The following is a 22,957-nucleotide window of genomic DNA, read 5'->3' on the forward strand; positions in this document are numbered from 1 at the left end:
GATTATCCATGATGGATAACAGTTTTTTCAGTGTCCTCCTCTCCACCACAGCCTCCAGAGTGTCCTGTTTGCAGCCAATCACAGAGCCAGCCTTCCTGATCAGTTTGTTGAGTCTGTTGGTGTCGCTGGCTCCGATGCTGCTTCCCCAACAAACCACAGCAAAGAAAAGTACACTGGCCACCACAGACTGATAAAAGATCTCCAACATCTTGCTGCACACATTGAAGGATCTCAGCTTCCTCAGGAAGTAAAGTCTGCTCATCCCCTTCTTGTAAACAGCTTCAGTGTTAGATCTCCAGTCCAGTCTGTGGTTGATGGTAACACACAGGTACTTGTAATCCTCGACTACCTCCACATCCTTTCCCAGAATGCACAGAGGTTGGAAAGCCGTCTTCCTCTTCTTCCTGAAATCTATCACCATCTCTCTGGTCTTGCTGATGTTCAGCCGCAAGTGATTCTGTCCAGTCCACTCCACAAAGTTGTCCACCAGTGCCCTGTACTCCTCCTCCTGTCCCTCACTTATACACCCAACAACAGCCGAGTCGTCAGAAAACTTTTGCAGGTGACACGACCCGGTGTTTTACTGAAAGTCAGTGGTGTATAAGGTGAACAGGAAAGGAGACAGTACAGTCCCCTGTGGAGCTCCTGTATCACTAACCACCGCATCAGACAGAACACTGCCCATACGGACAAACTGTGGCCCGCCTGTCAGGTAGTCAGTAATCCAGGAGATCATTGTGTCGTCTACACTCATCACCCGCAACTTCTCCCCCAGTAGCAGTGGCTGAATGGTGTTAAAAGCACTAGAGAAATCAAAGAATGTGATTCTCACAGTGCCTCCTCCACCATCCAGGTGCGAATGGGCTCGTTGCAGCAGGTAGATGACAGCGTCATCAACTCCCAAGTGGGGCTGGTAAGCAAATTGCAGAGGGTCTAGCAGGGCTCTCACCTGCGGCCTCAGGTTGGCCAAAACCAGTCTCTCCAGCACCTTCATGACGTAAGATGTGAGGGCCACTGGTCGATAGTCATTGAGGTCTGATGGTGTCGACTTCTTTGGAACAGGAACCAGGCAGGAAGTCTTCCAAAGCACCGGTATTCTCTCCTGACCCAGGCTCAGGTTGTAGAGGTGTTGTAGGACAGGAGACAGCTGGCTGGCACATGTCTTCAGGATCCTGGGGCTGATATCGTCAGGGCCTGCAGCCTTCTGCTGGTGGAGTCTCTCCAGCTGTCTCCTAACCTGGCCTGCAGTCACAGTCATGCGGGGGAGGCTGCCGGTGTCTTCAGTGGAGGACGAGGAGGTGGAGGAGGAGGTGGAGGAGGAGGAGGAGGAGGAGGAGAGGTGCTGCACAGGAGAGCTCACAGCAGGGGAGTGAGGGGGGAGGGGAGGAAGCATTTGGGGCAGGGAGGGTGTGTGGGGGTCTGGAGGTGTCAGGGAGACGACAGAATGCTGTGAGCTGAACCTATTGAAGAATCTGTTCAGCTCGTTTGCCCTCTCCAGGCTGCCCAATGACTGTCTGCCGCTCACTTTACACCCAGTGATCTGCTTCATACCAGTCCACACATCCCTCACATTGTTCTGCTGGAGTTTGGCCTCCAGCTTCCTCCTGTAGGCGTCTTTACAGGCCCTCAGCATATCCCTGAGTTCATGCTGCACTCTCCTCAGTTCTTCCCTGTCTCCAGACCTGAATGCCCTCTTCTTCTTGTTAAGAAGGACTTTCAGGTCAGTGGTGATCCACGGCTTATTATTAGGGAAGCAGCGTACAGTCCGGGTTGGCATGGTGGTGTGTTCACAGAACCTGATGTATTCAGTGATGCAGTCGGTCATGCTGTCGAGATCCTCTCCATGTGGCTCAACAAGTGCATCCCAGTCTGTCGACTCAAAGCAGTCCTGTAGTGCGTCAGCAGCCTCCTGAGTCCACCTCCTCACGCTCCTAGTGTGGACAGGCTGCCGCTGAACAAGAGGCATATACTTAGGGGTCAGCAGAACCAGGTTGTGGTCAGATCTTCCAAGAGGGGGGAGGGCTGTGGGACTGTATGCATCCTTAGCATTTGCATACAACAGATCTAGTGTGTTACAGTCTCTGGTGGGGCAGTCAACATACTGGTGAAATGTTGGAAGAGTTTTGTCCAGTGAGACGTGATTAAAATCCCCAGTGATGACAATAAATGCATTAGGATGCTGCGTCTGTATCTGGGCAACAGTGGAGTGGATGACGTCACAGGCCAGCGCTGCATCAGCTGAAGGAGGAACGTACACACCGATAATGACGGTGGACGTGAATTCCCGGGGCAAATAATAAGGCCTCATCCCCACAGTCAACAGTTCAATGTCCGGGGTACAGAGACGTTTCTTCACGTGAACAACATTTTTAACCACTTCCAGCCCTCTTCCTCTACTGCTTGTCATCCTTTTTAGCCCTTTTTCACCATTTTAACCTCTTCCAGCCCTCTTTCTCCACAGCTCTTCATATTTTTTCACCTGTTTAAGCTCTTCCAGCCCTCTTACTCTACTGCTTGTCATCCTTTCTAGCCCTTTTTCACAGTTTTAACCTCTTCCAGCCCTCTTTCTCCACAGCTTTTTATCCTTCTTCTCCTTTTTTATGCTTTTTCGGCCCTCTAACTTCTTCCTTTTACACCTTCTTAAGCTTGTTCGGCCTTCTTACTCTACATCTTCTCATCCTTTTTTCACCATTTTAACCTCTTCCAGCCCTCTTACTGAACAGCTTTTCATCATTTTCTCACCTTTTGAAGCTGTTTCAGCATTTAACTTTTCACCTTTTGCCTTTTTTCACCTTCTTAACCTCTTCCATCCCTTCTTACTCTACAACTGTTCATATGTTTTCACCATTTTAACATCTTCCAGCCCTTTTACTCTATAGCTTTTCATATGTTTTCACCTTTTTAACCTCTTCCAGCCCTCTTACTCCACAGCTTTTCATATTTTTTCACGTTTTTAACCTCCTATAGCAGAGCTATAGGTGTCCATAGTGGGCTGTGCAGAGCACTATGGAACGTGCGGCTCGGGCGGACTCGTGCTGCTATTATTTTTCTCACGAAAATATAAATTTTTCGCGACGTAAGACGCGAAAAACTGCGACGAATTTCCCATAAGGAATGAATGGGACTAGGTCAAAAAAGTCGCAAATCTGCGACGTTTTTCAAACATCTCCTGCTCGGGCATACGTTCACGTGGAAACACCATTCCAGCTTTAAAATGTAGGCACAAGTCCTGAGTATTTTTGTTGTATTTGAACTTTTTTCCTACGATGTGTAGTTTTTGAACTGTGACCCTTGAATGGCGGTGAGTGATTTTGGAAAAATTCAGGGTTTTCAATGATTGTGTATGGCGGAATGTTCGTGCAGCAGAGTGGAGAGGGCCAACTGACAGAGTGAGCGAGATTCCAAAATTCGCTCCGAGATTTTCTCTTTCCGTGACGATCCTGGCCACAAAATAGGCTCAAAAACAGCGATACTTTCCAGAGTTGTAGCCACACTTGTCTTCTTTCTCCCAATGTGTCCACTTTATCGGTAGGATTTACGGTTTTTGAATTATCGACCGCTAACCGACAAGAGTAGCTCTCAAATGCTCCATTTGCTCCAATGTAAATCGGGAGAACGATTTCCAAAACTGCACCCTTTTTTAACTCGCTGCCATTTCCACATTTCTGAAGCTAGGACCACAAAACTTAATGAGTGTGTTCTTTAAGGCCTTTCTGGCTCGATCGTGAAAAAAAAATTGTCGATATCATGTATGATTTTGACCAAATAGCACTAGTTTGACGTCCTAGATGTGAGGCAGAAATTTCTCTCAAATCAGCTCCCTCACAGTCCGTTGCTACGGCCCTTGCCAACAGTCACCTAGCAACCAAAAACAGCTGGGCCAAGAGAGAGAGTGACAGACAGACAGACACTAGACACACATCAGACAGACACACAGGAGACACACATCAGACAGACAGACGGACAGACAGACAGAGCGACATGTAGACACACACACACAGAGCTGCTTAAGCGTGCACTCACATGCACACAGACGCACACACACAGTATATTTCCCAACATTTAAACTACATTAAACGATTATTTTTTCACTCATTCAATGTGCTGCTTGATCGGACTCTGTATGCTATAATTCAGTTTTCTAGAATATTAATCTTTCGCGTTGTAAGACGCGAACAGCTGCGAGACACTTCCCATAAGGAATGAATGGGATGAGGTAAAAAAACTCGCAAATCTGCGATGTTTTTTAAACATCTCCTGCTCTGGCATACATTCAGCTAGAAACACCATTCCAGCCTTAAAATGTAGGCACAGGTCTTGAGTATTTTTGTTGTATTTGAACTTTTTTCCTATGATGTGTAGTTTTTGAACTGTGATCCTTGAACGATGGTGAGTGATTTTGGAGAAATTCTGGGTTTTCAATGATTGTGTATGGGGGAATGTTAGTGCAGCAGAGTGGAGAGGGCCAACTGACTCGCTCACAGTCCGTTGCTACGGCCCCTGCCAACTGTCACCTAGCAACCGAAATCAGCTGGGCAAAGAGAGAGAGTGACAGACATACAGACAGGAGACATACATCAGACAGACAGACAGACAGGAGACACACATGAGACAGACAGGAGACATACATCAGACAGACAGACAGACAGGAGACACACATGAGACAGACAGATAGAGAGACATGTACACACACACACACACACACAGCCATGCTGATGCGTGCACTCACATGCACACAAACGCACACACACACTATATTTCCCAACATTTAAACTACATTTGATGATTATTTTTTCGCTTATTCAATGTGAGGCTTGATCGGACTCGGGTTGCTATTATTCAGATTTACGAAACATTGATTTTTCGCGACGTAAGTCGTGAAAAACTGCGATAAATTTCCCATAAGGATTGAATGGGGCGAGGTCAAAAAAGTCGCAAATCTGCGACATTTTTCAAACATCTCCTGCTCTGGCAAATGTTCACGTAGAAACACCATTTCAGCTTTAAAATGTAGGCACAAGTCCTGAGTATTTAAATTGTATTTGAACTTTTTTGCTATGATGTGCAGTTTTTGAACTGTGATCCTTGAATGACAGTGAGTGATTTTGGGAAAAATTCAGGGTTTTCAATGATTGTGTATGGCGGAATGTTCGTGCAGCAGAGTGGAGAGGGCTAACTGACAGAGTGAGAGAGACTCAAAAATTTGCTCAGAAATGTTCTCTTTCCGTGACGATCCTGGCCACATATTAGACTCAAAAACAGTGATATTTTCCAGAGTTGTAGCCACACTTGTCGTCTTTCTCCCAGTGTGTCTACTTTATCGGTAGGATTTACTGTTTTTGAATTATCGGCCGCTAACCCACAAGAGTAGCTCTCAAATGCTCCATTTACTCCAATATAAATCGGGAGGAGGAATCTCAAAACTGCACCCTTTTTTAACTCGCTGCCATTTCCACATTTCTGAAACTAGGACCACAAAACTTGATGTGTGTGTTCCTTAAGGCCTGTCCCGCTTGATGGTGAGGAAACTTTGCTGATGCCATGTTTGCTTTTTCGTCACGGGGCAAAGCGCACAGCCCACTCTTGCGATTTCCCGGCGGGGAATTGTCTAGTTATTATTCTTCTTCCGTACGTTTTTTGTCCAATTTCAACTCATTCAAACTTTGCCCGATTCAAACCAGTCAAATATCAAAATGTTCAGCTTTTTAAGGACATGACTGCTATTACTTTTGGCTTTTCTAACTATTATAATATAAATATTAAGCTTTTAATGCAAAATTTTTCCCATTCATCCTTATGGGGATTTTTTCAAATTTCATTCTGCTATAACTTCAGCATACGTTCAGCTATTCAAACCATTGAAATGTTCAGCTTTTTCAGCTCTTTCAACTTTTCAACTTTTTCAGCTATTCAGCTTTTTCCAAAAATAATTTAACATTGATTCAAATGGGAAATCTTCAAATCCTCTTCAAAACTCATCAACTTTCAACCCTTAACCCTCAAACTTTAAATGAATCACAAAACCTTGAACTACTGACCTTGTATTCAGTTTTTAAAAATCTTGTACGGTTTTGAAATGGTCGCAGCTTTAGTTTTAAGGATTTTAAGCCTGTCTTCTGAGTTTATAATGGGTGTCTATTGCGTGAGCTGGAGTGCGTGACATCACCAACTGCCGCACCCCAGAGTGAGGAGCAGCTCCAGAAATGAGAAAAAAATTCTCTTCAATTTAGATTTAGAAGCCCAAGAGCGACAAGCACTCCTGAATGATCCCCATAAGCTGCAATGTTAATTTTGAGCCCAAATTTCTGGAGGATCGCAGATGGTACATGTTTTGTCTCTCGCTCCTGTGCCCTCATTATGCACTCTACAGAAATAAAAATAACATGGGTGCGTTCAGCAATGTCTCCTGTTTTCTCAAGAATCGCAGGAGTTTGGGAGGCATTTTCCCTTCCCTTAAACTGTCATGTATCATCACAGTAACAGCGTTACATACATTAGCAGCTGTACACACTCATAAAAACATTATAAAATGGTTAGGTGCGGACCTGTATACTGAACATATGAGGATTAGCTAACGTTTATAATCCTCAGAGAACGTTACAGACGTTTTTGGTTCCTCTCTGTTTCCTGAATATATCCGTACGTGTGTGAATGTGTAAATGAGACACATTAACTTATAGCACTTTGTAGAAGGAGCTTGGTAAAGTTCACTCTATTGACTTGTATTAGTTCACGGGGCGGATCTGCCTCCTCCAATATGGCGGCGACGTCGACGTATGGCAATATGGGTAACTGCAGGCAAAGATGGCGCTGGAGGAGGGGCGTGGTGAAACAAGTAGGCGTGCCAAAACGTTCGGATTTCAAGCGGGACCATCTGGACGTGTGTGCCTCACATAGTGCAGCCTCCCCGGGCTTGGAAGACCACAACCAGTCGGTCAAAATCATGGTTCTCTGACATGTTCGGATTTCAAGCGGGGATCGTCGTGCTCGCACATAGTGCAGCCTCCCCTGGCCACAGAAAGCGACACCACCCTTTCCATATCAATTATTAATATTTCAAAATAAAAATTAATATGATAGGTGCTATAGCTTAATTGTTACGGGGACAGGATGCGGACACACACACTCGCGGTACGACTCCCACTTATGCCGACCTATCATTAATTTTTTATTTTGAAATATTAATAATTGATACGGACCGGGTGGTGTCGCTCTCTGTGGCCAGGGGAGGCTGTCAGTAACGTAACATCATGGTGATAGGCCCCGGTGCAAATATTTTTTTGTGCCCCTAAACACAGGCACTCACGCACGCACACACACACACACACACACACACACGCTTGGACTCACGCACAGCCACTCGAGAGAACTGCTAATTAGGGGTGTCCAGAATTGCCACAGGCCCTGTTTTTGTGAATGAAATATCTGGGGGCGGGTCGGTAAGGTAACGCTGAGTGGCCTTGATGCCTGTCAGTCATGATGAGTCTCGTCACCTCTCCGCTGTGTCTGCAGCTGAGCACTGTGATGCATGTCTCTCTCACCGGGCCGAGAGAGTTATCATACCGTACAATACCAAATAATAGCCGGGGAGTTTATTTGGGACCAGTTGGCAATTTGGGACAGAAGTTTAATTCCTTCCTCTCAAAAATCTGGGATAAAAATGTCACAAACTTCGCCAGCTTCTCTGTGAATTCTCTGGCATCTTTCTGCAAGTGAAGTTGTTGCTGCGGAGGAAACGATTCAGCCAACCAGCACTCGCTGCAAACTCCTCATCTCTGCTGTCTCTCACGGTGGCGTACATTTGTTCCGCCATCACCCTGATCATTTTGCGGGACACTCTCTCGTGGCGTGCCCGTTTGCTGATAACTCATCCCCGCATGTTTATCTCAGGCTCCTCGCTATCCTTCTTCCTCCCTCCAGCAGGCAGCCTGGCCCTGCTGCTGTCCTCCTTGGACAGACGCTGAAGCTCAGTTTGATTTGATCGCCAATCTCTCACTCTCTTGGGGTCGACAGAGAAACGTCTAGGCGCAGCAGAAATAAATAAATGAATAAATGAATAAGAAATAAAAAACGGCCGTCCATCGGCCCATTATTGATCGGCCCACCGGGAAAAATCCCGGTACTCCCGATGACTTTTGTTGCCAATTTTCAAGTTCATGATTGTTATAGGTGTTACATAGTTTTGGATTGTAATACGATACCTGTTCGTGTCTTAAAATGCACATAAATATGAAAAACGCATTTGCATTTTGTTGAAAACCAACTTCAATCCTCGTTTTTTTCCCCTGCTCATTCCTGGTTTCTTGCCCTATAGAGATTTTAACACTTGGTCACAATGTATCGTTTTAAGAACATGCGCTTCGCTGGGAGGCATGATGAGTTTAGGCAACTGCATCCTTTCAGGTTTCAATGCATCAGAGACGCATGGGCGCAAACATGTCGGTAAATGTTTTATGGGATAGGGCCTCATATGTAATATTGAAACGGGCCCCTATATGCCTAAGGCCGCCACTGATTGTACGGTATGATAACTCTCCCGGCCGGGGAGAGAGACATGCATCGGCTCGGCCCACAGTGCTCAGCTGCAGACACAGCAGAGAGGTGACGAGACGCGACTCATCATGACTGACAGGCATCAAGGCCACTCAGCGTTACCTTACCGACCCGCCCCCAGCTATTTCATTCAAAAACAGGGCCTGTGGCGATTCTGGACAGCTGTTTTTTTTTTTTTCCTTTCTTCCTTCATGCAGCTGCACCGGTTGCACCGCCGACACTTACGCCACTGGAGGCTGTAGCCTACTGTGTGCGGGCACACACGTCCAGACGATCCCCGCTTGAAATCCGAACTGTCAGATTACCATGATTTTGACCGACTGGTTGTGGTCTTCCAAGCCCAGGGAGGCTGCACTATTCGCGGGCACACACGTCCAGACGATCCCCGCTTAAAACCCGAACATGTCGGAGAACCATGATTTTGACCGACTGGTTGTGGTCTTCCAAGCCCGGGGAGGCTGCACTATGTGAGGGCACACACGTCCAGACGTCTCGCTTGAAATCCAAACGTTTTGGCACGCCCACTTGTGTTTTCCCACGCCCATTTGTTTCACCACGCCCCTCCTCCAGCCATCTTTGCCTGCAGTTACTCATGTCTCCAAGTACGGTCCAGCGCTCAACAAGGCGTTTATGTATATATGGCTGTGTCCAAATTTAGGGGCAGCATCCTTTTTTATTTTTTTATTTTTTATTTTTTTTTATTTTATGGTTTTCACATAAACAAATCTACGGTGACATGGATAGGGTTTTTTTTATCTCGCGAGTGCAACTTATTATCTCTCACGCGCCAGTTACTATCTCGCGCACGCGACTTACTATCTCACACGCGCCAGTTACTATCACACACGTGCGACTTGCTGTATCTTGTGCTCGCGAGATAGTTACTGGCGCGTGCAGGATAATAACTCGCACTGGCGAGATAGTAAGTAAGATGCAGTGACACTCTGGCTCAAATGAGTGTTAACTCAACAATGATGGGATGCTGGAATCATGAACAAGTGCCGTTTACTTTAACAACTTATACTGTAACATTGTTCTCAGTAGCAGCGCTGTATCGTACATAGTCGCCATGTTGTTGCACTTTGACCTCTCTACGTGCAGCGTGTTAACTATGACCTGTCTTATACAACAGCGCCCCCTTGTGGTATAAAGAGCAATAGTGTATCTGTTTTATTTAATAATAGAAGACAGCAAACGTGCTTAGTGTACTGTGAAAGCCGAGAGAATGTAGTCTGTGTGAGAATGTCGTGGGAAATTGAAGATATTTTAGTAAATGTAGGTTTTCTGTCACAACTTTGATACTATATCCACCTGCATCCATTGTTAATCGTTTGTCCCGATTGTCAGTTGTGACTGCTGCAACGTTATTTCCTAAATTAATTATAACCAATCTACTATTACCTTTACAACTCCTCCATCATGGCTAGCCTAATAGCCATTAAAATAGCTATTAAAACACCTGGACATTCATCGTGGACCATCAAAATACCTGTTACATGTACCTCTTACCGTTACACAATAATAATAAGACACTTTATTAACTTTAATTAATTAATCAATTAAAATTCTGAGATGGTCTCCATCCATGATAATAAGCCTGCATTTAACCGTCTGCACTGTTTAATTACGTCAAAATGCACTTGAATTAATATCTCACACGTGCGAGATACTAAGTCGTGCGTGGGAGATACTGTAAGACGCGCGTGCGAGATAGTAAGTCGCACTCACGAGATAAAAAAAAAAAAAACCCATCCATGTCACCTCCAGGGCTCTGTACAAATCTATATACATTTGTACGATATCCTTTGTAGTGCAATTACGTCACTAAACCGCGTGAAGCCTGTCCAAATTCAAAGTGTGCTCCAAATCGTCCCCACAAATGCCTCCTTCTTTTGCCTGTTTCTGGAGGACACACCGCTACTATCCTTCGCGGCTACAAATCGCCCAAGATTCATTGTGCGCCTAAAGAGAAGAAATAAATAAATAATGGCGACCTCAAGTGGCGCAGATCTCTCATTTAAATGCAAGTATTGGGTCTATACTCAGTTTTTAGTCATTTGAGCGTCAAACGCCAGATGTGTTAAACTTCAAGGGACCTTGAAACCTCAAAATACCAGTTAAAATACATTGGTAATGCTCAGCTTGATGCCTTTTACTTTCAACCATTACACGTTCAGAGGTTGACTTATATCTTATATCGTATTGTGACTGTGGAGATGTTATAGACTCGTTTTACTTCATGTACATAAATGGATCAAGATGAACAGATTTAGATCAGGCTGTGATTCCTGTAAAGTCTAGTTAAACGTTGGAATAAAGAGCTATGTTTATGATTATTATCCTTATGATGATTATTTTTTTGCTGTATTAGAACTCTTTTGTGTGTTTCACATTTCATCGTGTTTTAGGGAGCAAACAGAGAAACTTCATCGCTGTCCGAGGTCAGAACATTAGTTCACAGGGCGAAGCATTCCGCCGACTGGATGGGAGTAAGGCAATAATATACAATAATAAATAATAAATAGCCGATTTGTCAGTCCTGATGTCACTTGTTGTAAATCTTTGCATCCCTGTGTTCATGTGATCTTGAGTTTAGCTTTTCTTTTGCTTCAAGGAGTATGAAGGAGGACATGAGGCTGCAGAGAGGATGGAGAGACTCTTCTCTGCTCCAGAGGACAATCCTTACATTATATCTGTCGTTATTTTGTTAATTTATGAGTTATTTTTAAATTATTTGTTCATAATTGTTCATTTTATATAATTCATGAAATAAAATATAGATCTATTGTTACACGTTGTCTATTCCATTCAATATTTACAAGTACAATTTATAACAGCAAACGGCATCAAGTGCTACTTTTCAGGGACAACAAGGGATTGAATGTTTTCTTTTATTATTAAGGTCTTAACATTTACAACTATTTACAAAATTACAGCATAAGATTATTATTAACTATTAACAAAAACAATTATCATTAAAAACAATATTAAAACAGTTAGAGATGATGGACAATAACAGGCTGAGCAGGAGTCCCTGAAGTGCTGCTGGGCTGGATGGTGTCAGTGGGACATCATCTGGGTCGGTACTCAGGGTATTTGGGGGTCCAGTCTTCTCTGTCCACCACATCGTCCGTCAACTGGGTCTGCAGTTCTGACTCCATCCACAGCTGCCAGGTCATTAAGAATGTTTTAAGAAAGAGGCAAGAATTATAATTTCATACTCTAATTATAATAATAATAATCATAATAAATTACAGCAAACAAAACTATCTACCAAACATCTTAAATACAATGCCTTTAAAATCATAATAAAATCATATGTGTCATATTATGTCAGCATTAACGTAATGTATCAGTATGTTAATGACCCCAAACTGTTTGCTAGCTAATAATGATAATATTGATAACATTACTGTGGGTTCAATAACAGGTTTACCTCTCCATGGTCCTCTCAGCCGGAGATAAACCAGAGCTGATTCTCCTATTCCTCCACAAGCATTAAAAAGGAAATCAGGAATTCCTGAAGCTCTAACAGATCCGACAGTCAAACTTTACTCTTCTTTTCACTTTCGCGGACCTTACCCCACCAGAAATAGTGAGGTGCGGGTCGGGGCGTGAACATCTGTTGACGCAACCAGGAAATGCTGCGAATGGTAGACCTTCCAATTTCACAAGAGGCTGACGCTGCCTGCAGGTCTCTCTGAAGGACCCTGCCTTTGCTGGCAGCGAAGGATGGGTCCTTGAAGGATGCTGCCCCTGAATTTGGGAGAAGGGTCTAGCTGCAGCCGCAGCCAAGCCAGAGCCGCTACAAACCACACCCATTACAAACCACGCCCCAGTTGGGTATTATTGGAATTTGGACACAGCCTATGTCTATGGTCCTACCTGCCGAGAGCCATAACTTCCGGACCGGAAGTGACGCGTCAGACTAGAGCGCAAAGAGAAAGCGCCGGGGAGAGCTGCCGCATTTATACTCCGTTCCGCCTACAATGGGCGGCTACCCTTGGTGCTCAATTAGTGACCGAGATACAAAAGCATTCTGCTGCTACACTAATGTCTCTCTTGAGCTCAGTTCGCGCGCTCGCCGACACAGAGAAGAACATTGCAGTTAGTGATGGCAAAATTAAGCCTTGTGAACCAACGAAGCCTTCAATACAATTGTATCGAAAAATTATTCAATGCTCAAAGCTTCAGACTCTATGGCGACATCTGCTGGTGAAAGTTAAAGAAGGCACTGCGTCATGAATTCACATCCACATTGTTTGGCTACCATATTCTATCTTTGGGTGTTCAGTATGAATTAAATAAATCACTAAATAGATAAGCGTACATTGGAAACTGCATTAATTGAAACAAGAAAATAATTTCCTTCTCAAAATCATAAAAAAAATAATAAAGTTGGTATTCTGCATGTGAACATTTCTTGTGTTTGTTTGGGAAGGTAAATGAATCTGAGATGAAGGGTGGGTATGAACATGTGCACACATTTCTATGATAATGATGAGTATCTTCTTTTAAAATATGTGAAATAGGCAGTACCATAAATTTCAACAATCTGCCACTGCCATTGCAGAAATTATAGAGATGATAGTGACTTAAGTGTAGTGGGAAGAGCTTTGACAGTGCATACAGGACAAAGCATATGCTGGAAGAGTGATAGTGCTTGTGGACAGGTACTTTGGAGTGTTAACAGGGAGGGGTGGTGCTTGTGGACAGGTCAGAAAGGGGGCATTATTGTGGTTGGTGACTGTGTTCGGTTATTTACATTACTTTACACCTAGAAAATTATTATACTGAAATTAAATAACCTTGTTGGGAGTAACCAGATTGAAATGTTCCCACATCTCGGACCGCCCTCTCTTTTTTTTTTTTTATTCTTTTTATTAAGGTTCAATCAGGGCACATATTGTCCTTTACATATGGTTTCCACAGAACCATGCATTTTTCTGTAGCATAAGCTATTCAACAGTTATCAATAAACATAACAAAGCAAGTAACAGCTTACAAACATGCATATAAGCACGTATATAAATACACCACCAGAGTCATCTGTGTTATGTCACTCAGTGAGGGATATTGAAGCTCAGTCCAGAGGGATCCACAGCATCAAAAACTGGTTGCCATACCCTTGTAAAACCCTCCAAGTTATCATGAAGGCTATAAGTCAATTTTTCCAAAGGGATTATACTCATCACCTCTTTGTACCAATCGTCCAATGTAGGAGTGTCCTTATGAATCCAGAACTTAAGAATAGTTTTTCGCGCCATATACAAGAGTATTCCGATGAGTTTTGCGTTGTGGTTGTTCCTTGCGCTCGAGACCTTGGCCGCCAGAATACACTGAAGGGGTGATAGGTCCAAGTCGTGTCCAATCAGAGTGTCCAGTTCTTTCTTAACCTCATTCCAAAACATTTGTATCTTTGAGCATTTCCAAAACATATGTGCATAGGTACCAATTTCTCTGTCACATTTATTACAGTTAGACGAGCTGAGACCAAGCCTGCCTCTCATCAGAGGTGTATAGTGAAGTCTGTGTAAAATTTTAAATTGTCTCTCTCTGTCATTGTTACAGCTCAGGATGGTTAATGTGTTTTTCATGATTGTTGTCCAAGTATCCTCTCCTATCTGACATTCCAAATCAATTTGCCACTGTCTTCGTATGTGGTCAGTTGAGTAGTTTGAGTTGTACATGCAGGAAATAAATTTTTTTGGTAGAGGTTGAACAAGTAGGTTTTCCAAGAAAGATGAGCTAGAGGTTTGCATATTCCTAATTACGTAATGACGGATTTGTAGGAATCGAAAGAAATGGGATTGTTGCAGAGAATATTTACTCTTCAGACTCTCAAATGACTCCATTGTTCCTCCTGTAAATAATTTGGCAAGCTGGTCTAGCCCCTTTTCCTGCCATACCTTAAATACTGGGTCCTGACACGAGGGTAAAAAAATCTGGATTTCTCCATATAGGAGCCAGGAGTGAAAAGTTGTTTTTAAGTTTAAAATGGACCTTGATTTTGCTCCATGTATTCAATGTATTCAAAACAATGAAATTATCATGAACCTCCTGCTTTGCCTTTTTATGATTCACAAAGGGGCAGTCCTTCAACTTCAACACACCACAGTTTCTAGACTCAATATCAATCCACGTATTAGTTACATCTGGGTTTACCCATTCATATATATACCTCATTTGTGATGCCCAATAATAAAAGCATATGTTTGGGACCCCCAGACCACCATTATTTTTATTCCTCTGCAGCCTGCCTATTTTCATCCTTACCTTTTTGCGCTGCCATAGGAACTGTGTAAATAATTTATTTAAATTGCTAAAGAAGCTATTAGGAATTGTATTTGGCAGCATTTGTAGTGGGTACAATAGCCTAGGCAAAATATTCATTTTAAGCACACTTATCCTGCCCAACCAGGACACAGGTAAAGTCCCCCATCTGTGCAAGTCTTCCCTGATGCGCATTGTAACTGGGGTAAGATTAAGCTTGATCAATTTTCTAAGGGAGGGACCGATTTTAATTCCAAGATATGTTATCTCCTTAGGCGACCAGTGGAAAGGAAAGCCACTAGGTGGGGAAGAGCCTGCCAGGGCTCCCACGGGCATGGCTTCAGTTTTGGTTAAATTCACTTTAAAGCCTGATATATGTCCAAATTGTTGCAGACAATCAAGTAGACTTGGAATTGTAGTGTCAATGTCGACCAGATACAAAAGTACATCGTCTGCATACAGAGAAATTTTATGTGTTTTACCATTAATCAAGAACCCTTTAATAGCTGGTGTAGACCTTATTAGCTCAGCCAAGGGTTCAATGGCGAGAGCAAACATTAAGGGACTCAGCGGGCAACCCTGTGGTGTCCCCCGTCCCAGTGGAAAAGGACTCGAGCAACAGGAATTGGTAGTTACAGTTGCTTTGTGTGACCGATATAGTAGTTTTACCCAATCAATATATCCTGTCCCCAATTTAAATTTTTCCATTGTATAAAAAAGATACGGCCATTCGATCCTGTCGAAAGCCTTTAATGAGTCCAATGAGACTATCAGGCCCTGTATTTCTTCATTACTGGCCATCTGAATTATGTTTAAAAGCCTTCTTATGTTATTGGAGGAGGACCTCCCCTTTATGAAACCTGTTTGGTCCGGTCTAACCAAAGTCTGCATTAGTGGTTCGAGTCTCAAAGTCAATATCTTAGCTAAAATTTTTGCGTCTACGTTTATAAGTGATATAGGCCTATATGACGCCGGATCTTCGGGATCTTTGTCTTTTTTCAAGATTAGACAAATATTGGCTAATGACATAGTTTCAGGCAGGTGATGAGCTATGTTAAAGCTATAGTTAAAGGTCTTAGCAAGGTATGGCATGAGTTTATCTTTATAGGCCTTGAACCACTCCACCGGTAACCCATCCGGGCCTGGGGACTTGCCGCTGCGCATCAGAGATATTGCTTGTAATATTTCAGCCTCCTGGATGGGTTTTCCCAAGTATCTCTGCTGTTCCTCTGTCAGAGTTGGTAGATGAATTTTAGAAAATAATTTATCAAGTTCCTCTTTAGTGCAGTTATTGTCAGATGTATATAATGTTTTATAAAATGATACAAAGACAGAATTGATGTCTTTTTTATCAAAATGTTTTTTCCCCCTCGTGTCTCTAATTCCTCCTATTGTGTTATGATTTTGTCTCTGATTGAGTAAGCGTGCCAAATATTTACTAGGTTTGTTCCCGTATTCATATAGTCGTTGCCTTTGATAGAACAGTGATCTGGAAGCTTTTTCATTCAAGACTGAATTTAACGCTGCTCTGACAGTCTGCACTTTAATAAGATTTGTTCTAGTTGGACTGGACTTGTGAGCGAATTCTGCTGCTTTTAATTCCGCCTCTAGCTCCCTTTGCTTAAGTAATAACACTTTTTTACGCCATGCCATGTATGAGATGGCGATTCCTCTGACATAAGCCTTTGCAGCTTCCCATAAAAATTCTGGATTTGTATCCCCATTATCATTTTTATCAAAAAATAAACCCATCTCCTCCTTCATCTTTTTCTTAAAATCTTTATCACTGAGAAGGTATGAAGGGAATCGCCATCTCCGTGGGCCCTCTATATCACACCTCATAGCTATTTCTAAATACACTGGGGCGTGGTCACTAATATGAATAGAACCTATATTACATGAGGTCGCCTGTCCTGTAATATGTGGTGGTATGAAGAAATGGTCGATTCGAGAATAGAATTTGTGTGGATTAGAGTAAAATGTAAAGTCCCTTGCTGTTGGGTTAAGAACTCTCCAGATATCAATCAGATTTATGTCATCTAGCATTTTGGCTAAGGAGGTGTCTGAGCTCTTATTTCTGTATCTATCTGTTCGGGATCTGTCCTTGCTATCATCCTGACAGCAATTACAGTCACCACCCAACAATGTAATAGGACATCTAAATTCCTCCAGTTCTGTTGCTACCTTGGTCCAAAATGAAGGAGGAGGTGGGTTAGGGGCATATATGTTCATCATTGTGATATGCATGCCATAAATTGTACCATGGACAAGGATGTATCTGCCCTCAGGATCTTGTTTACAAGAACTAAGCACAAATGGAATGGCCTTGTGAATCAGAATCGCGACTCCTCTGCTATTGGAGGAGAATGATGAATAATAAACCTGGCCAACCCAATCTCGTTTTAGTTTAATGTGCTCTTTATCTATTAAATGGGTTTCCTGTAAAAAAGCTATCTGCACCTTGTCCTTTTTTAGGAAGCTTAATAGTTTTTTCCGCTTAATTGGGTGGTGAATCCCTTTTACATTATATGTACAAAACTTAACACTGTTTGGATCTGACATTTACCATTTCCTTATTCTGTCATTAATGAGCACTGTCCCTCTGGTATCACTCCAACTATATGAATCCTCTGACCTTGTTCTACCTGGATCAAACAGACATCTCTCTCTGGTGGTGAAGAAAAACAACACTGAACACTAACAGCAGGATTAGTAACAAAGAAAACTGAACACTCCCGCTGTGAACATAACATCACTATGGGGCGCATGTGAAACTTCCTTATCACTAACCTAACTTTCCCCCTTCTAAGCACTTAGCACTTAGCAGATCACTGGTAGGATGAGATAGAGCTCTCCAGATCTATACTATAGTCTCCCTGGGATAGCAAGATGTCGCCACTTTATGTAAGCAACAATAATAAAAAAGAAAAGAGAAAAAGAAAGGAAAAAAAGGGAATGAGGGAGATCTTAAAGCACATACTGGTTATTCATCCTTACTTAAATATAATAAAATTGTTACAGTGTAAGATGTATGGTAATATAACAGTACACGTAACTGGTTTATCACTGTTTCAAAATAAAACTGAAATAAAAATGACCACAGCTCTCAGCTGGACATGATACAGTTTATAAACCTGAATGTTGTGTCCATTAACCTCTCTTGTTTAGTATTCATCTCTTTTCTTTTTGTATCTCCTCAACATACCTCTGTGCCTCATCCACAGATTTGAGAAGTTGTATCTTATTAGCATATGCGACGCGTAGCGTAGCCGGGAACAGCATCCGATATTCCACCCCCAGTGCTTGGAGAGATTTTTTCACCTCCGTGAACTCGCGTCTTCTCTTCTCCACTGCCGGGGAAAAATCTTCAAAGAGATGGATGCGGCTCCCGGAGACGGTGATCTCGCCCATGTTTCGTGCCTTTTGCATTATCTTCTGTTTATCCGCGAAGTTATGGAGACGGATGTATATGGTTCTCGATCTGGTAGAATCCATGCGTCGCTGAGCAGGTGTCCGGTGCACTCTGTCGATCTTGATCCGGTCGTTTTTCACCGCGAGATCCAGGACCTTTGGCAGCCACGTCTCGAAAAAGTCCCTGGGGTTGTCACCTTCCGTGCGCTCTGGTAGATTAATAATCTTTATATTGTTACGTCTTGATCTGTTTTCTTGGTCTTCCAACCTGTTGATGGCGTCTTTCAGCCGAGCCTCGCTCTGGTCAATGTGGGTTTGGAGCTGCGACACAGTGTCTTCCAGGTCAGAAATTCTGTCCTCGGCGTTCACTACCCTTTGCTCCACCGCTTTGACTTTTTCGCACACTGAGTTCACCGACTTTGGTATTTGGTCGAGTTTGGTGTCTAGACAGGAGTTGAGCTTTGCAAACACCCCCTCACTTATCTTGGCTACCAGGGCATCTGTGTCGTCTTCTGCCATGTTAGCTGCCACGGTCACATTAGCCGCTGCTGGCTGAGTCAGAGTTTTCCGGGTGCTGGATCTCAAAATCCTTGGTGGTGTTGTCCAGAAGTCACGCAATGACATTCCCTCTTCGATTATGTGCTATTTTGGTCACCTTCACTATCCCAAAAATGTTTAATTTTAGGTTTGTTCTGGAGAGCCCCGCTCTAGCGCTCCTACTCTCTTCGCATCACTAGCGCCGCCCCGGACCGCCCTCTCTTAGCAACAGGCTGCATTGTATCAACCTCAAACAACAACAATTTACTCATTCAACATTCTCAATGACCTGAACTGCACTTTCTCTCTCAACTTGTCTCAACTCCTACTTGACAACCCTGTGCGCACACCGTTTCGCACAGCATTGAATCATTTTTCGAAGCAATAACGTGGGTGTGCGTGAAACAAAGCTTTTGAAGTCACTGATCATGTGATTGTCACAGAACGAATGAAGCTCCGATACAAGCTTTGCTTTAGACTGGTTCATTTTTTCAATACAAGCTCCGAAGCAGAGGCGTCATGGGTAACATCACTAATTGCAGTTCTTCTTCTACTTCTTTTTAATTGTGACTTAAGCCCAGGGAAGAAGAAGCTGCATACGCTTGCAATAAAAAAAAAGCAACAACAATCAAAAACGAAAAAAACAGTCTATTTGACAGGGAAGCCAAAATGCTGTCATTTAAATGATGCGGGGCGTTCAAGCTCCTCCGTTCCTCCTCTCGCCATGACCACACTGCACTTAACAAGTGTGTGGATTGAACATGCGCACAACTTTTTTTTTTCATAAATCAATCCGCGGATCACGTGTGTGCCGAACCGAAGATATTGATCCGAACGGATCACGGATCAATGACGATCCATTGCACCACTAGTAGTGACCCTTGTGGTCTGGGGGGAAGTTGGTTCTGCTGCACAGAGTGCTGTCCTGTAGCAGTATCTTCATCATCTTTACGGCTTCTGGAGTGGGAATGCATGTAAAAAGTAAGGTGACATCATAAGAAACCATTGTTTTGTCTGAGTCCAGTGTTAGAGACCAAAGGAGCGAGGATACTGGGTAAGTGCTTGGATATGTTATAGGTAACTGAGTAGATGCTGCTGATGATGCTCTGAGTGGTGTTACTACCTTGTGTATCTTGGGGAGTCCATAGATACATGGGATGGCTTCCCCCAGGTAGAGATGGTAATATAATGACCTGTCAATGGTGAAAGGGAAACAGTACTTATAATTTAACTCATTAATCACTTGAGATTAATCACGCACTCGTGAATAGGGGCACCACCTCCGTTCTTTTATCTCTTCGACTAATCCGGAGGAAATTAATCAAATACGACAAGACAAGGTTAACTTATATCAATATCAATCAATTCTAATCAATTTATTCAATGTCATTATTAAAGTAGTGACTTCATGTTTCAAGAATATTTGCGTCCAAATGGATCCATCCAAATTTCTCCACCCTGAGACCAGATTTTAAAAAAGTGCATTTACAGGCACTGCGTTGACAGGATCCATTTGGACGATCGGCCAAAACAATGCAAAACATGTGCGTTTACACACACAAGCATTTCCATGTGGATGGCCCCTAAATCAAACCCTTCAGACAATGACATAGGGTTAACTAGAGAAGGCAACTTGCAGTTGTGAATGCTCCCTGTTGGTTCACAGCTGGTCACCAGAGGTGGGGGACTCGAGGCATATTAGTGATGGGAACAGCAGTTCTTTTTACTGTACTGAATTTCTAGAATCCGTTCATTAAAATGATTCGTTCAAAAGATTCGTTCACTGAATCGCTCAGTGCTCTCCAACTCCCTGAACTAATAAGCAGCCAAACGATCCGTCATTCAGTTCATGATTCAGCCCTGAGGTTCACGTTCACTTACTGAGGGATGGTGCGTTCACGGACTATAGTACACAATCATTCGCTGGAGACGCAGCGCTGCTTTGAGTGGTATACATGCACTAAAATTATTACACGGTGAAAGTGTCCTCTGTGCACAGTAAAATCACTTAACATGATGCTACACGGATGTTAGCAACACAGCGTTAATTTTAGCAGTACGGTTACTGAACGTGGATCAACTCCTCTGCCCTGAGTGAATGAGTGACACAGCGCCACTTTCAGCATAGTCTGTGAACGAGAATCACGTTCTCAGCGACGCGAATCATGAGTGAGTGACAGACAGCGCAAACGTGATTCACGTCCTGGCGTCCCTCGTTCGCGAATGACCTGTTGAGGACGTGAATCATGTTCGCACTGTCACTGAATCAGCTTGAATGTGAATCACGTTCACGAACGTGAGTGACTTTAACTGTGCAGTAAAATCACTTTGTGATGCTACACGGATGTTAGCAACACAGTGCTAATTTTAGCAGTACGGTTACTGAACGTGAATCAACTCCTCTGCCCTGAGTGAATGAGTGACACAGCGCCACTTTCAGCACAGTACGTGAATCACGTTCTCAGCGACAGTTCTCTGTGTGCAGTAGGTTCGTGAATTATGAACGAATCACAGCGCGAACGTGAGTCACGTCCTCAAAGTTCTCTCAGTGAGTCGCGGCAGTCCCACCCCTGGCCGGCATGCTCGCTGCTGAGCTCAACTGAACTGAGAAAGGAACGAATCAGTTCATGAAGTGATTCTGTTCACTTCGTTCACTCAAAAGATTTGTTCGTTTGAACGACACGTTCACGACCAACACAACACTAAGTCACATGACTTGACTTGAGTCAGACTCGAGTCGCAAATTTGAGGACTTGAGACTTACTAACACTGATGAAAGACTCGACTTGACTTTGACTTAGCATTCATAACTTGAGACTTTACTTCATCAAATTTGGATTCAAAGATTATTTCATGCCTGGGTGATTTTGGCCGCCGTCTTGGTTACAGCGTGTGTGTGTGTTTCAGATATAGCGTCTTCAGTGCGCACAAAGCCATTATTTAAAATGTATGCGCGCATTATGGCGCTCACAACCCAACACTACAACGTATTGGCACACATTCGGTACGACGCACTTGGTTTTTCATTCACGCCGCGACGGACCTGCTTCTCCTTCAGGTGTTGTGTCTGTGTCTCTCCTACTGTTTCTCACGGAGCTCTGCCACCTTTGAAAGGAGAAGGGGGTCCGTATGTGTGTAAAGACGTCGCCTCCGAGATGTAGGATGTGTTTTTATAAAAGAGAAACACACATTTCAGGACAGAATAGACATGTCCTGTGATTTTCAGCCTCCTTTTATAGGTGGGGGGGTGGGGGTGGGGGAAGAATGTGCAGTATGGTGCAGTTCCAGGGTTGATATTAATCTAATCTTATTCTTCTATTCATGGGTTTGAAAAAAAATTCTAAAATTGATCAACTATACAATTACATCATATTACTGACTAACCACCCTCTTCTGTTTACTGTGTCTACAGATATGAAGAATACATTCATACGAACTTCTTGTGACTTGCTTGACCTAAGCCATGACTCGTTAAGACTTCAGACTTGCTTATGACTTGCATGTATGTGACTTACTCCCACCTCTGCTGGTCACAGACCTATGAGGGCCCTAAATATAGTTAAAATGTTGGTAAATAAACTGTTTGTGTTTGTGTGCATGTGAGTGTGCACCTAGACATGGCTGTACATGTGTTGTCATGTGTGCATGCTCACACGTGCATATCTGACTGCATTTGTGTGTGTATTAAACTGACTCATTGATAAATGTATCTCTCTGTGTTGGCCCAGTTGATCTCGGTTGCCACGGTGATGGTAACAAGGTTGATCCTAGTAACGGACTGTGAGAGTTGATTTAATAGTAATTTCAGCTGAGGCTCACCTCACATTATCATGCTTCTCCCTCCAAAACAATAACTATCACTCAAATAATGATATGGTAGACCTATGAGAGTAGTGTGAGCACTGAAATTTTTGTGTGTGTGTTGGTCCAGTCAGTTAAGCGCCCGCTGAGCCAAAAGTTTTTGTCCTATTGCCTATAGAGATCCACTGTAATACCAGCACGAGTGTACTTGCAAGGTGATGTTATTTCTCTGCTGGAGTGAAAATTCTGGAAGGGAGGGCGAGTTGAAAACAAGGTTTTCTGATTTCTTTTAGCTCATCCCCACTCTGTCAGTTGGCCCCTCCACTCTGGCTGACAGCATTCCACCCCATACACACAATGCAAAAATCTCAAAGTGTTAGTA

General features: G+C 43.3%; 1 protein-coding gene across 3 annotated transcripts in view; it reads left to right on the forward strand.

Moving 5' to 3' along the window:
- LOC115580269 (ubiquitin-associated protein 1-like) overlaps positions 1 to 22,957 on the forward strand; it is a 144,052-nt gene that overhangs the window by 41,722 nt on the left and 79,373 nt on the right. Inside the window, exon 6 of one of the 3 annotated variants that reach the window (XM_030414455.1) lies at positions 10,962 to 11,226. The exons of the other annotated variants lie outside the window; for them this stretch is intronic. Coding sequence (XP_030270315.1) covers positions 10,962 to 11,054 — 93 coding nt within the window. The 3' untranslated portion in view covers positions 11,055 to 11,226. Of the gene's footprint in view, positions 1 to 10,961; positions 11,227 to 22,957 lie in introns of those variants that run through there. 3 annotated transcript variants of the gene reach the window in all.

The sequence above is a fragment of the Sparus aurata genome, chromosome 4 (assembly GCF_900880675.1).
Source record: "Sparus aurata chromosome 4, fSpaAur1.1, whole genome shotgun sequence".
NCBI classification, from domain to species: Eukaryota; Metazoa; Chordata; class Actinopteri; order Spariformes; family Sparidae; genus Sparus; species Sparus aurata.